Source organism: Oncorhynchus mykiss, chromosome 4, assembly GCF_057628025.1.
Source record: "Oncorhynchus mykiss isolate SJ-2025 chromosome 4, ASM5762802v1, whole genome shotgun sequence".
Lineage (NCBI taxonomy): Eukaryota > Metazoa > Chordata > Actinopteri > Salmoniformes > Salmonidae > Oncorhynchus > Oncorhynchus mykiss.
Window position 1 is genome coordinate 20,339,241 of NC_143025.1, and position 16,564 is coordinate 20,355,804.

General features: G+C 41.0%; 1 protein-coding gene across 16 annotated transcripts in view; it reads right to left on the bottom strand.

Moving 5' to 3' along the window:
* LOC110521465 (guanine nucleotide-binding protein subunit alpha-11) overlaps positions 1 to 16,338 on the bottom strand; it is a 72,852-nt gene extending 56,514 nt beyond the window's left edge. For 2 of the 16 annotated variants that reach the window (XM_090231398.1, XM_036969506.2), the window contains exon 1: positions 15,120 to 15,388. In XM_090231398.1, coding sequence (XP_090087524.1) covers positions 15,120 to 15,255 — 136 coding nt within the window. In that variant the 5' untranslated portion in view covers positions 15,256 to 15,388. The other 14 variants (XM_036969501.2, XM_090231395.1, XM_090231401.1 and 11 more) reach the window with 14 other exon arrangements.
* Positions 16,339 to 16,564: the final 226 nt, after the last annotated feature.

Consider the following 16,564-nt stretch of genomic DNA (forward strand, 5'->3'; position numbering starts at 1 on the left):
TACGGATTTCTTATCTTACATCGGGAAGCAGAGTCTGAACATCAGACAGGATGGCATTGTCTCCCTCAATCCATGCAATGGCAACTGCAATAGGTTTCAGGAGTTTCAGGCTGCTTACCACTCTCTCCCAAAATACATAATCCAGGAGGATCCTCTTGATGGGGCTGTCCATATCAGCAGACTGCGATATGGCCATTTCTTGGAGAGACTCCTTCTCTTCCAGGAGACTGTCAAACATGACGACAACACAGCTTCAATGTGGTGCTCTTATTCTTCTCACTTTGCTTGGTGAGGTAGATTGCTGCAATAACTTGGTGACCCTTCACATACCTAACCATTTCTTTGGCTCTCTTGTAGAATGTATCCATTGTTTTCAGTGCCATGATGTCCTTGAGGAGCAGATTCAATGCATGAGCAGCACAGCCAATGGGTGTGAAGTGAGGGTAGGACTCCTCCACTTTGGACCAAGCAGCCTTCATGTTCGCAGCATTGTCTGTCACCAGTGCAAATACCTTCTACGGTCCAAGGTCACTGACTACTGCCTTCAGCTCATCTGCAATGTAGAGACTGGTGTGTCGGTTGTCCCTTGTGTCGGTGCTCTTGTAGAATACTGGTTGAGGGGTGGAGATGATTTAGTTAATTATTCCTTGCCCATGAACATTCGACCACCCATCAGAGTTATTGCAATACATTCTCCTTTCTCTATGATTTGCTTGACCTTCACTTGAACTCTGCTGAACTCTGTATCCAGTAAATCTGGTTGGGGGGAGTGTATGCTGGGCGAAGAACATTCAGAAATCTCTTCCAATACACATTGCCTGTGAGCATCAGGGGTGAACCAGTGGCATACAAAGCTTGAGCAAGACATTCATCAGCATTTCTCTGACTACATTCCTCCATTGAGTCAAAAACAACTTCTGAACATGAGCTGTTGCTATCGATAAGGTGTCTGATTCATAATTTTCACCTCGAATAGAAGTAGAGGGACTTTTGTCAGAGGTTGCTTGTTGTGAGCGCTGAGGGAACTTTATGCACTTGGCCAGATGATTCTACATCTTTGCTGCATTCTTCACATATGATTTGACACAGTATTTGCAAACTTTACACAGATTTTCCTTCTACATTAGCTGCAGCGAAATGTCTACCCATCAGATAGTTCCAGTTGCATTTACCTGTAAAGATTAGGGAAAAAATACACTGCTAAAAATAAGTAAAGGGAACACTAAAATAACATATCCTAGATCTGAATGAATGAAAGATTAAATACTTTTCTTTACATAGTTGAATGTGCTAACAAAATCACACACAAATTATCAATGGACATCAAATTTATCAACCCATGGAGGTCTGGATTTGGAGTCACACAAAATTAAAGTGGAAAACCACACTACAGGCTGATCCAACTTTGATGTAATGTCCTTAAAACAAGTCAAAATGAGGCTCAGTAGTGCGTGTGGCCTCCACGTTCCTGTATGACCTCCCTATAACGCCTAGGCATGCTCCTGATGAGGTGGCGGATGGTCTCCTGAGGGATCTCCTCCCAGACCTGGACTAAAACATCCGCCAACTCCTGGACAGTCTGTGGTGCAACGTGGCGTTGGTGGATGGAGCGAGACATGATGTCCCAGATGTGCTCAATTGGATTCAGGTCTGGGGAACGGGCGGGCCAGTCCATAGCATCAATGCCTTCCTCTTGCAGGAACTGCTGACACACTCCAGCCACATGAGGTCTAGCATTGTCTTGCATTAGGAGGAACCCAGGGCCAACCGCACCAGCATATGGTCTCACAAGGGGTCTGAGGATCTCATCTCCGTACCTAATGGCAGTCAGGCTACCTCTGGCGAGCACATGGAGGGCTGTGCGGCCCCCAAAGAAATGCCACCCCACACCATGACTGACCCGCCGCCAAACTGGTCATGCTGGAGGATGTTGCAGGCAGCAGAACGTTCTCCAGACTGTCACGTCTGTCACATGTGCTCAGTGTGAACCTGCTTTCATCTGTGAAGAGCACAGGGCGCCAGTGGCGAATGCCAATCTTGGTGTTCTCTGGCAAATGCCAAACGTCCTGCACGCTGATGGGCTGTAATCACAACCCCCACCTGTGGACGTCAGGCCCTCATACCACCCTCATGGAGTCTGTTTCTGAACGTTTGAGCAGACACATGCACATTTGTGGCCTGCTGGAGGTCATTTTGCAGGGCTCTGGCACTGCTCCTTCTTGCACAAATGCGGAGGTAGCGGTCCTGCTGCTGGGTTGTTGCCCTCCTACGGCCTCCTCCACGTCTCCTGATGCACTGGCCTGTCTCCTGGTAGCGCCTCCATGCTCTGGACACTACGCTGACAGACACAGCAAACCTTCTTGCCACAGCTCACATTGATGTGCCATCCTGGATGAGCTGCACTACCTGAGCCACTTGTGTGGGTTGTAGACTCAGTCTCATGGTACCACTAGAGTGAAAGCACCGCCAGCATTCAAAAGTGACCAAAACATCAGCCAGGAAGCATAGGAACTGAGAAGTGGTCTGTGGTCACCACCTGCAGAGCCCCTCCTTTATTGGGGGTGTCTTGCTAATTGCCTATAATTTCCACCTGTGGTCTATTCCATTTGCACAACAGCATGTGAAATTTATTGTCAATCAGTGTTGCTTCCTAAGTGGACAGTTTGATTTCAAAGAAGTGTGATTGACTTGGAGTTACATTGTGTTGTTTAAGTGTTCCCTTTATTTTTTTGAGCAGTGAAGTTAAGAAGTTAGATTAAACAACTCCTTTTTAAGATATTTTTTTTTAAATGAAACATGTATGGAAACAGGTGAATTAACACTCCTCTGCTAGCAGGCTCAAGCAAGTTAAAACCCAAATGGAAGCAAAAACTAACTAGCAGAAATTGTTAACAAGTTAGAAATTATTTAAACACACTTTGCTTAAGGCTACTATTTACTAATTAACAAAAAAATTATGTGATAAAATATATTCACCCCACCCAGTATTGCAAGCAAAACTTACCAGAAATCATGTAGTTCTTAGCTCAGACAAGTGTAGTAGTGTGGGCTCAATAGCATCTCATTAGTGTGCAAGAACTTCAGAATCAGCTGTACATGTGATGGAAGAATGCACTGCGCATGCAGAGGGTAGCAATTCCATTGATTTGAGGATAGTTTAACCAAAATATGCCACAAAAACTAGAATTGCCTTGTGTATCCCACAAAAGGTTCAAATCAAATTGTATTTGTCACATACACATGGTTAGCAGATGTTAATGCGAGTGTAGCGAAATGCTCGTACTTCTAGTTCCGACAATGCAGTAATAACCAACGAGTAATCTAACCGAACAATTTCACAACAACTACCTTATACACACAAGTGTAAAGGGATGAAGAATATGTACATAAAGATACAGTGGGGAGAACAAGTATTTGATAAACTGCAAAATCGGCAGTGTTTCCTACTTACAAAGCATGTAGAGTTCTATAATGTTTATCATAGGTACACTTCATCTGTGAGATGGAATCTAAAACAAAAATCCAGAATATCACATTGTATGATTTTTAAGTAATTAATTAGCATTTTATTCCATGACATAAGTATTTGATACATCAGAAAAGTAGAACTTAATATTTGGTACAGAAACCTTTGTTTACAATTACAGAGATCATACGTTTCCTGTAGTTCTTGACCAGGGTTGCACACACTGCAGCAGGGATTTTGGCCCACTTCTCCATACAGATCTTCTCCAGATCCTTCAGGTTTCGGGGCTTTCGCTGGGCAATACGGACTTTCAGCTCCCTCCAAAGATTTTCTATTGGGTTCAGGTCTGGAGACTGGCTAGGCCACTCCAGGACCTTGAGATGCTTCTTACGTAGCCACTCCTTAGTTGCCCTGACTGTGTGTTTCGGGTTCTTGTCATGCTGGAAGACCCAGCCATGACCCATCCTCAATGCTCTTACTGAGGGAAGGAGGTTGTTGGCGAAGATCTCGCGATACATGGCCCCATCCATCCTCCCCTCAATACGGTGCAGTCGTCCCCAAAGCATCCCCAAAAAAATGATGTTTCCACCTCCATGCTTCACGGTTGGGATGGTGTTCTTGGGGTTGTGCTCATCCTTCTTCCTCCAAACACGGTGAGTGGAGTTTAGACCAAAAAGCTCTATTTCTGTCTCATCAGACCACATGACCTTCTCCCATTCCTCCCCTGGATTATCCAGATGGTCATTGGCAAACTTCAGACAGGCCTGGACATGCGGTGGCTTGAGCAGGGGGACCTTGCGTGCGCTGCAGGATTTTAATCCATGACGGCATAGTGTTGTACTAATGGTTTTCTTTGAGACTGTGGTCCCAGCTCTCATCAGGTCATTGACCAGGTCCTGCCGTGTAGTTCTGGGCTGATCCCTCACCTTCCTCATGATCATTGATGCCCCATGAGGTGAGATCTTGCATGGAGCCCCAGACCAAGGGTGATTGACCGTCATCTTGAACTTCTTCCATTTTCTAATAATTGCGCCAACAGTTGTTGCCTTCTCACCAAGCTGCTTGCCTATTGTCCTGTAGCCTATCCCAGCCTTGTGCAGGTCTACAATTTTATCCCTGATGTCCTTACACAGCTCTCTGGTCTTGGCCATTGTGGAGACGTTGGAGTCTGTTTGATTGAGTGTGTGGACAGGTGTCTTTTATACAGGTAACGAGTTCAAACAGGTGCAGTTAATACAGGTAATGAGTGGAGAACAGGAAAAAACTAACAGGACTGTGAGAGCCGGAAATCTTACTGGTTGGTAGGTGATCAAATACTTACGTCATGCAATAAAATGTAAATTAATTACTTAAAAATCAAACTATGTGATTTTCTGGATTTTTGTTTTAGGTTCCATCTCTCACAGTTGAGTGTACCTATGATAACAACTACAGACCTCTACATGCTTTGTAAGTAGGAAAACCTGCAAAATCGGCAGTGTATCAAATACTTGTTCTACCCACTGTACAGTGGGGCAAAAAAAGTATTTAGTCAGCCACCAATTGTGCAAGTTCTCCCACTGAAAAAGATGAGGCCTGTAATTTATCATAGGTACACTTCAACTATGACAGAAAAAAAATATCCAGAAAAATCACAATTCTGACCCACTGGAATTGTGATACAGTGAGTTAAGTGAAATAATCTGTCTGTAAACAATTGTTGTTAAAATTACTTGTCGTGCGAAGTAGATGAACTTGCACAATTGGTGGCAACTAGTTAACCTTACAGTTAACTAGTCCAACGCAATAACGACTTTCCTCTCTCTCGTTGCACTCCACAAGGAGACTGTTACGCGAATGCAGTAAGCCAAGGTAAGTTGCTAGCTAGCATTTATCTTATGAAAACAACCAATCATAACCACTAGTTAACTACACATGGTTGATGATATTACTAGATATTATCTAGCGTGTCCTGCGTTGCATATAATCTGACTCAGCATACAAGCATCTAAGTATCTGACTGAGCGGTGGTAGGCAGAAGCAGGTGCGTAAACATTCATTCAAACTGCTGCTATGGTGACCAGTGAGCTGAGATAAGGCGGGGCTTTACCTAGCAGAGACTTGTAGATAACCTGTAGCCAGTGGGTTTGGCGACGAGTATGAAGCGAGGGCCAACCAACGAGAGCGTACAGGTCGCAATGGTGGGTAGTGTATGGGGCTTTGGTGACAAAACGGATGGCACTGTGATAGACTGCATCCAGTTTGTTGAGTAGAGTGTTGGAGGCTATTTTATAGATGACATCACCGAAGTCGAGGATCGGTAGGATGGTCAGTTTTACGAGAGTATGTTTGGCAGAATGAGTGAAGGATGCTTTGTTGCGATATAGGAAGCCAATTCTAGATTTAATTTTGGATTGGAGATGCTTAATGTGAGTCTGGAAGGAGAGTTTACAGTCTAACCAGACACCCAGGTATTAGTAGTTGTCCACGTATTCTAAGTCAGAGCCGTCCAGAGTAGTGATGCTGGACGGGCGAGCAGGTGCAGGCAGCGATCGATTGAAAAGCATGCATTTAGTTTTACTTGCGTTTAAGAGCAATTGGAGGCCACGTGTTACGCACGCCTCTATGAAGAGGGAACGCAACACCCTGCTACAACTAAACTCTCCGTGAAGTGAAAAGGATATGGACTGTAGGTGCGAGTAAGGATGACAACAGGCAGAATGTGGTACCGTTTACAAGGACTTTATTCCTTTACACGGTAATATGGGGAAAAGGGGCTGGACGGAACCAAAGCAAAGAAAGTCAATCTCAAAGTCCCCCCCTCTCCCATCTTACCTGCCTACCCACTACTTACCTAATTTAGCACCACCTGGTGCCCTAACCAAAATACAGGGGGTGGTCCGCCCAGGTGTTACCTAGTGTGCCTAGACAGTGAATATACTACGGGTATATGCATGCCCGCGGGCCTCTTGCCTAAACACTCCCAAGGTGCCTTCCCCTTCCCCCCTGGGAACAAATGAAACAGAATACTAAACAATTTCGCAAACAAAGGACATCAACTAAGCTCTACCTGAGCAACAAACTCACAAAACATACCAACTTCCCAGCAATGAACTCCCAGCAAGATCAACCTCTAGCAAAAACTCTCTATCACAAACAATCGCTCTGCAATGACCTCCCAGCAAATCTCTCTATCACAAACAATCGCTCTGCAATGACCTCCCAGCAAATCTCTCTCAGCAATCCCTACCTCCAAAAATCTCTCTCTCCTGAACAGAACAATGGCTTTTATATAGCTTCAGAATGAATGTGTAACTGGAGACAGCTGTGTCTTGACGAGGGGGCGGGGTCAGCTCTCCAATTAGCCATGGAGTCGACAAATCAGCTGCTTGAAGGATTTCAGGAAGCCATTTCCTGAAATAAAACACATGCAAATACACAAACTACAACACATAAACTGGGGAACGTAACACCACGGAACGAGAGTTGTATGGCATTGAAGCTCGTCTGGAGGTTAGTTAACACAGTGTCCAAGGAGGGGCCAGAAGTATACAGAAATACAAATGAAATAGAGGGAAACAGTCCTATAATTCCTATAATAACTACAACCTAAAACTTCTTACCTGGGAATATTGAAGACTCGCGTTAAAAGGAACCACCAGCTTTCATATGTTCTCATGTTCTGAGCAAGGAACTGAAACGTTAGCTTTCTTACAAAGCACATATTGCACTTTTACTTTCTTCTCCAACACTTTGTTTTTGCATTATTTAAACCAAATTGAACATGTTTCATTATTTACTTGAGGCCAAATAGATTTTATTGATGTATTATATTAAGTTAAAATAAGTGTTCATACATTATTGTTGTAATTGTCATTATTACAAATAAAAATAACTTTTTTTAAAATTTTATTATTATTATTATTATTATTATTAAAAAAAATAATCATAATAAAATCGGCCAAGTAATCGGTATCTGCTTTTTTGGTCCTCCAATAATCGGTATCGGCGTTGAAAAATCATAAATCGGTCGACCTCTAGTATAGAGTATAGTATATACATATGAGAGGAGTAATGTAGGGTATTATATTAAGTGGCATTGTTTAAAGTGGCTAGTGATACATTTTTTACATCAATTTATATCAATTTTTCAAATATTAAAGTGGCTGGAGTTGAGTCAGTATTTTGGCAGCAGCCACTCAATGTTAGTGGTGGCTGTTTAACAGTCTGACAGCCTTGAGATAGAAGCTGTTTTTCAGTCTCTCGGTCACTGTTGTAAGCTAACTTTTTTGATGAATTTAAGCAAAATACCCGGGCTTAACTTTCATGGAACATTTCAGAATTTTTCCGACCTTTTGCAACCCTAATCACGATACCTGATATCATCACCAGGGCATAAAATTAAGTTTTTGGTCTACCAGCCACTGCGGCAGGTAGATTTAACCTCTTCGATATAGCTGTCGCTCTTTTAATTTTTGGATGAAAAACGTTCCTGTTTTAAACAAGATATTTTGTCACGAAAAGATGCTCAACTATGCATATAATTGACAGCTTTGGAAAGAAAACACTGACGTTTCCAAAACTGCAAAGATATTGTCTGTGAGTGCCACAGAACTGATGTTACAGGCGAAACCCAGATAAAAATCCAATCAGGAAGTGCCGCATTTTTTGAAACCGCCTCATGCCAATGACTCCTTATATGGCTGTGAAGGAGCTAGGTGTCAGCTTACGTTTTCCCCAAGGTGTCTACAGCATTGTGACGTATTTGTAGGCATATCATTGGAAGATTGACCATAAGAGACTACATCTACCAGGTGGTCGCTTGGTGTCCTCAGTTGCAATTATTGCGTACTCTCCAGCTGCAGTATTTTTCCGTTTGCTTCTGATGAGAAGCCAACTGCCACCACTGATAGATTATCGAATAGATATGTGAAAAACACCTTGAGGATTGATTCTAAACAACGTTTGCCATGTTTCTGTCGATATTATGAAGCTAATTTGGAAAAAAGTTTGGCGTTGTAAGTGACTGCATTTTCCAGTCTTTTTCTTAGCCAAACATGATGAACAAAACGGAGCTATTTCGTCTACACAAATAATATTTTTTGAAAAAATGAACATTTGCTGTCTAACTAAGAGTCTCGTCATTGAAAACATCCAAAGTTCTTCAAAGGTAAATTTTTTTTTTTTATGCTTTTCTTGTTTTTGTGAAAATGTTGCCTGCTGAATGCTAGGCTTAATGCTATGCTAGGCTATCAATACGCTTACACAAATGCTTGTGTAGCTTTGGTTGAAAAGCATATTTGGAAAATCTGAGATGACAGTGTTGTTAACAAAAGGCTAAGCTTGTGTTTGAATATATTTATTTAATTTCATTTGCGATTTTCATGAATAGGAAACGTTGCGTTATGGTAATGAGCTTGCGGGTATGATTACGCTCCCGGATACGGGATTGCTCGACGCTAGAGGTTAAAAACCTACCACTAAGACTTTTTTACTAGTTAAATTTTTTCTTGCAGGTAAAATTACTCCAACAAAACACAAAAAAACATGAGCATGCTTTGAAACGTTTCTAAAACAAATGTATTAGTAGTAAGAAGTAACGTGGTATATTGTTTAATTTCATTTTTTGTGATGTGATTCTTTTAACCAAGATATCACAGATGAGACAAGAATGTTCACTTTCCCCTTTAAGGGCGGGAGGTTACTATGGTAACACGACTCAGTCATGTTTGTGCCTGCGAGATTTGAATCTTGACTAGTAGAAGCGCCGTATTCTTTTCCCTAGCAGTTGAAACTCAAACATAGAAAAACTACCTAGCTTATGAACAAAATGTGAATGGGCAAAAAACACAAGGACAAAGTTTCACATAAGTAGACTTCCGTTTCAAGTAAATTAGACCAACTTTTACACCAGTGGGCAGTTCTTCACATGCACACAGCCCCAGCCAGGCAGTGTTGCAGCGCGAGGTGGAATAGGCTATATAGAATCACAGTTCTTAGACTCTGTGTGATTAATTTACCAGCTATGAAGAAAATGGCAGAAATACTGAGAAAACATCTACTGCAACATTTATTTTACTATAAATAATTGAATTTTTTTATTCACAAATGCAAATGAGCACTGTGAACTTGAGACATGACCGATTAATTAGGGACGATTTCAAGTTTTCATAACAATCGGTAATCCGCATTTTTGGACGCCCATTATGGCCGATTACATTGCACTCCACGAGAGAGACTGCGTGGCAGGCTGACCACCTGTTACGCGAGTGCAGCAAGGAGCCACGGTAAGTTGCTAGCTAGCATTAAACTTATCTTATAAAAAAACAATCTTAACATAATCACTAGTTAACTACACATGGCTGATGATATTACTAGTTTAGCCTCCCGGGTGGTACAGTGGTTAAGGGCGCTGTACTGCAGCGCCAGATTGGTTGGGTTGTGTATCGGAGGACGCATGACTTTCAACCTTCGTCTCTCCCGAGCCCGTACGGGAGTTGTAGCGATGAGACAAGATAGTAGCTACTAAAACAATTGGATACCACGAAATTGGGGGGGAAAAAGGGGGAAAACTTTAAGAAAAAAAATATATATTACTAGTTTAAGTATCTTGTTGTGCCTTGCAAATAATCAATTTATCATCGAATCACAGCCTTCTTTGCCAAACGGGTGATGATTTAACAAGCGCATTCGTGAAAAAAAGCACTGTCGTTGCACCAATGTACCTAACCATAAACATCAATGCCTTAAAATCAATACACAAGTATATGTTTTAAACCTGCATATTTAGTTAAGACATTCATGTTAGCAGGCAATATTAACTAGGGAAATTGTGTCACTTCTCTTGTGTTCAGCGAAAGCAGAGTCAAGGTATATGCAGCAGTTTAGGTAGCCTGGCTTGTTGCGAACTGTGTAAAGACCATTTCTTCCTAACAAAGACCGTAATTAATTTTCCAGAATTCTACATAGTTATGACATAACATTGAAGGTTGTGCAATGTAATAGAAACATTTAGACTTATGGATGCCACCCATTCGATAAAAACGTAACGGTTCCATATTTCACTGAAAGAATAAACGTTTTGTTTTCGAAATGATATGGTCAAATCCGGAAACTATTAATGACCTAAGGCTCTTATTTCTGTGTGTTTATTATATTATAATTAAGTCTATGATTTGATATTTTATAGAGCAGTAGGCAGCTGTTACGGTGCGTGAATGAGGACCCAAAAGCGAATCAACTTAAACAGAGCTTCTTTAATTACCAAACATAGGTAGGCTCAGATGGACCGGCAGATTCCGACAGGACAGGACAAGGTTACAGCAAACATGACGGCAGTCTGGTTCAGGCATGAATGACACAAACAAACAAGAATCCGACAAGGACAGGAGCAGAAACAGAGAGAGATATAGGGACCTAATCAGAGGGAAAAAGGGAACAGGTGGGGAACGGGGTGAATGGGTAGTTAGAGGAGACAAGGGACAGCTGGGGGAAAGCGGGGGAGAAAAGGTAACCTAACACGACCAGCAGAGGGAGACAGGGTGAAGGGAAAGGACAGAGACAAGACAACATGACAGTACATGACAGCAGCAGCAGGCTTGTAAGCATTCATTCAAACACTTTACTGCGTTTGCCAGCAGCTCTTCGCAATGCTTGAATACAGCGATGTTTATGACTTCTAGCCTATCAACTCCCGAGATTAGGCTGGCAATACTATAGTGCATATAAGAACATCCAATAGCCAAAGGTATATGAAATACAAATGGTATAGAGAAATAGTCCTTTCATTCTTATAATAACTACAAACTAAAACTTCTTACCTGGGAATATTGAAGACTCATGTTAAAAGGAACCACCAGCTTTCATATGTTCTGAGCAAGGAACTTATCGGTAGCTTTTTTACATGGCACATATCGCACTTTTACTTTCTTCAGTGATTTTGCATTATTTAAACCAAATTGAACATGTTTCATTATTTATTTGAGACTAAATTGATTTTTATTGATGTATTAAGTTAAAATAATTGTTCAGTCAGTATTCTTGTAATTTGCATTGTTACAAATATATATCATACTATCATATTATGATAAACATTAAATATGATGGCCACGCATCTATTTTGCACAAACTACCTTGCTTTTTAACTATCAATTCATTTGTGGCTGCTAGCCAAACAGGGTTGCATTTCTGTCATCATCTGATGACAATTAAGCTATTTTCTGCCTAATGTGTTGCACGAATGTATTTTCTGTAAAATAAAACTATATTTGCATACTGATCCCTATATTGAACCAAAAAAAACTTTCAAATGCAGGTGAAATAGTTTTAAAAGTTTATTTGATGTCCGCGTTTTGAAAATGCTGATATCTGAACTCTAACGGAAGACCTTTGCAATACCACAAGAAAAAAAAAAGTTTATTAGCCAAAGTCATAGAATGGCACTTGATCCAGACAGCAACTGCTCTGTTCAATCGTTGGGCATCTTGAGTTCCACATCACTACACTTTAAAAATTGTATGTCCATTTTTTTGAGACAGCCATGTATGCATTAATGAATCAATTTGACTTTGTTTTTTACGAATCTAACTACATAACAATGGTAAATCTCTATTCATAAACTGGGTAAATCAAGATGTAGCAATACAGGTGAATGCTGCTTATTCAATAGGAGTGTGTGCCTGCAGAGTTATTGAGCTTGTATTAGGTGATTTCATTGGACTAGAGATGACAATCCCTTCCATTTAGGACTTATTTTATATGCAACTGATAGAACATTTTTATTGTACTGATCAACAACATTTGCATAAAAAAGCTCTCTTTTATAAAAGTGTGCGCTGTCTCTTTAAGAAAGTAATGACGTAATTTCCAAGGCAGAATGTGGCTATGGAATCTGGTGGAAACCAGACAGAAGGAGAGGGAGACTGAGACAAAGACATGAATGAGTTTGTTGAGAATTAATACTTTTTTGGTGACAATCTTAGAAATCAGAACATTTTGCATTACGGTTGAAATATTATCACAAACAAAGTACTAGGGTAGTGAATTCATCTCTAAACTAGCATGGAAAGTTAGCCTACAATTAAAGTTGGAAGCTACTGGTATCGTCTTGAATTGTATAAAAAAGACATGTTTTTAAAAAGTGTTCTATCCTGTATGGACATTGTTTCGAAAACAGTAATGAACAGTTTCAACATCTCTACATGCCGTGTTGCATTTATTGAAGTGTGTTAACTTCTCTGCAGCATGAGTGGGGAGCTAACAATGCAGCCCAGACAGCTCTAGCAATGAATTAGTAAGTAGAGTAGACACTTTGCACTATAAAAGGGGCTGCACAGATTGAGAGGATCAAGTCTGTCTTTCACGTGAGACACATTTGACTGAAGTGCCGAACGTAACAAATTCTACTACCAAACCATTTACTGAAAAAGTACCAGTTTCGGTATAAGCGCAACAATAATGTCCACTCCACCAGCTTTTGTGCTGATCCAAGCTTTAGTGCTGTGTAAGAGTAAACTATGTCCATGCTGGTATTCATACTGTACATTGGTCACTCCTTATAGAAATCAGTTGCTACTATTACAGCAACCATCAGGATTAAACCAGCCATTACTAGGGCCATTAGTTTTCCTAACCCACCAAGAAACTCTGGGTTCTAGTTATAAGGTCAGGTAAAACTTATGGCCCTACTTACCATCACCAATGGGTTAAATTATGCAACTTCGCTCCATACTACACTCCTCTGCGTGTAAGAGAAAAGTATGAACAAGGTGAAGTCAGTTGTGTGATGCATCTATGTTGTCCAAGAAGCCACTATGTTGTATTATTTTACAACCATGTCATCAACCTGACAGTCACTGTGATAGAGCTTAGTTATGTCAGCCCTGGAGGCACAGCGGCACAAAAGGCCCACCACGAGGATGTCTGATTTTGTGAACCAAGCTCCAGATTATGTCTCTGATCTAATTATTTTCTTAATTGCTGCTCCTTTCCCCCCCAACTATAAAAACACAAGAACGATCTGAAGAGACATTAGCTCTGACTACAGAACCCATGAGACTTAACCCACTGTAGCTTACTTACTGAACAGCGTAAACTAGCCTATGCTCTAGTAATGCATGCAACATTGATTTCAGTTTGCCATTCAAACTATAGACATCTATGATAACATAATTAATCTTTGATAAAAACAGAGGAGAAATCTAGTATACGCTGTATACCCACTTTTTCTTCCAGTGGGCACTTCTTCACTTCTTAATCCCAAAGTAGTGTAGTGGAGGTATACGCCATATTAAAAATGTAGTACAAGAAAGAAATCATGCACAAAGTAGCCTACACAAACCACGTGAAATATACATTCACATGCACACCGTTTCAGTGGAATAGACTAGCATCTAGGCAGCAAGAGTGCACAGCTCTCATTGCATGGAGCAGCTCGCAGAAGAACGACATCGGTAGCCGGTAGGGTTGGTAGGAAAGTAATTTGAACTTATGATATCTACCAGTAAATGGTAACTAAGGATATGCTAACCAGGTATTGAATAAGTTTGGTCCGAAGCCTTGGTTGAATCTTTGCCATGCGTAATTCAGTCATCATCCTCTGTTTGAATGAAAATGTCTTAAGGCTTCCCCAAAATAACCTTCCCCATTAAAATGTTGACTGCAAAGTAGGCCTACTTGGTAGAATGATATGATTTGTATCAATCGGGATGGCATTAGATTTGCAAACTCTGCAATCACATACGGCAGCAGGTAGCCTAGTGGTTAGACCAGTAACCGAAAGGTTTCTGAATTGAATCCCTGAGCTGACAAGGTAAAAATCTGTCATTCTGCCCCTGAAAAATGCAGTTAACCCACTGTTCACCGGTAGGCCGTCATTGTAAATAAGAATAAGTTCTTAACTGACTTGCCTAGTTAAATAAAGGTTACATTTCACTGCTAGCCAAAGGGTCTCTTGATAGGTGAGCAATTGTATTAAACAGCAACTACACCCAACAACAACAAAAAACAAAAAAATCCAATTTTTCCCAGACCTCAAAAATGGTCTCCTGATAATAAGCATTGTTGAGGACTTACATCACATGTCCCTTTTCTATACAACAAACATGTGAGAGAGTGAAAACCTGAAACATCTATCAGAAAAAAGAAACTATAGGAAAAGATTTTGGCAAAATTACAGTATAGACACTTCTCCAGGCACCACTCCACCACTGGTGTTGTTAAATGTACAGCTTTGACAGATGGGCCATTTCAATGTTACCATAATTTGTGTAGAATCATAGGTGTTGGGCCTATATAGTAGCAGGATTTTGAGTACAGTGTTTTTCTCAATGCCATTCAAATCATAAAGTGAAATCAGCTTTATATAAATCGGATAAGGTTATCAACATATGGAAACTGTGGTTTACTTCAGCAGTCGTTATGTAATTGGGGGCAACTTGCTTTGCATACTATAAATCTTTATACAGCAAATACACTGTCATATCATTAGACATAGCAACAGCATAATTTATGCCCTGATGAATGGTATCACTTCAGCAATGATGCTTTATTGACTCCGACATTTAGAGCAATCACATACGAATTCCAGCAATTGAATAATTCAGGCATCTTTCTGCGTAATTCAATTATGGGTTAGGGGTGTGTATGGAGGAAGAATGGTTTAATGTTACTGTACCCAATAAAAGCAGTTTGAGTTCCCTCCTCGCGTCCCGCTTGTCTCGGCGAAGCTGCTTATCGATCTCGGCGTTGATTCGTTTGGACTCCTTCGCCTCCTCGCTCAGGCAACAAGCCATCATGGATTCTAAAGTCATCACCGCAGTATTTAAAAGCCCGACTTGAATGGGGCGCCCACGCCTCACACTTAGTAGCAAATAATTGTTCTGATCCCTTTTGTAAATCAGAATGGACAGTCCAGTGGTAAAAACAAATTAGTGTTGTGGATGCAACAAATGTAGTCAGTTACCTACGATTAAGTTTGCCCTCCTTCGAAGACGCCTGTGTGCGAGCTACTGTAGCATTAGCAGCAGCTACACGGAATATTTCACAGCCTGCAGGTCTCGTGCAACTGTCAAGTTTGGGTTAATATAGTTGAAGCAGACACAAATATAGATAATGAGGCCCAGTTAGCTCTGCTAAACTCGACAGCAACTAGCCAGAGACGACAGCCGAATTTGCTAGCTAACACTTGACAGTCATCTGGATAACTAACTTAGCTAGATATTTTTCGTTTCTCTCCAAAAACGAACAATCTATTTCTTGCCAAATGTTGTAGTTAGCTCTAGCATCAACTCCTCCAACGCATCTAAATTGCCGTGTGCTTACCAACCCAGGTCCCGGAGACAAGGGGACAAACTTGGCTGCCACATCTGTAGTCTCCTGCTTCGCCTAGCCGCCCCAGAACCAATACCTTAAAACGCCCGAGAAGTGACAAAGAACGTCTGTGAAACTGTCCATCAGCTAACTAAATGAGTAACTAGTTGTCAAACGGCAAACCACAACGGGGATTTAAGAAAATAATAAGAACCGAAAAATAATCCTTAAATCGTTTAATTTATTTAGCTAGGATAGCAAGCTAATCTCGTGTGTTGCTTTTGCTAGCTAGCTAAATATGGCTTACTCGCCAGCGGTAACGTTAGCTATCTGGCTAAAATGGATAGCTAGCCATTTATATTACATTTAGCTAGCTAAAACGCCAAATATGGCTAGCTAACGTTCTTCATTGTGGTAACATTTTCCAAAAACGTAGCTAGCTAGGTAGACTCAAACTAGCTATCAAAAACCTAACTGACAGCAAAAGTGACCTTATCTGTTTTTCGCCTCCCTTTGAAATGTTTTCCTTCATCCCTTGGTGTGATGTACACACTACTTTGTTGCTGGCGACACTTCGGGAAAAAGTGACTGACAGAGCGAAAGCAAATCAAAACGGAGAATTGGGGTGGTTAATCATAAGTGAAAGGGTGGGGTTTACGCTGTCTACGGGCAGGTTTTAAAAGTTTCTAGAGAAACATAAACTCTTTCCTTTGGTTGTCACTAGTTACCCCAGCCACAACGTCGAAATTGGCTCGTACAAATTCATGAAATCAGACATTTACTTTTTGGTCATTATATAAGGTGGTATAA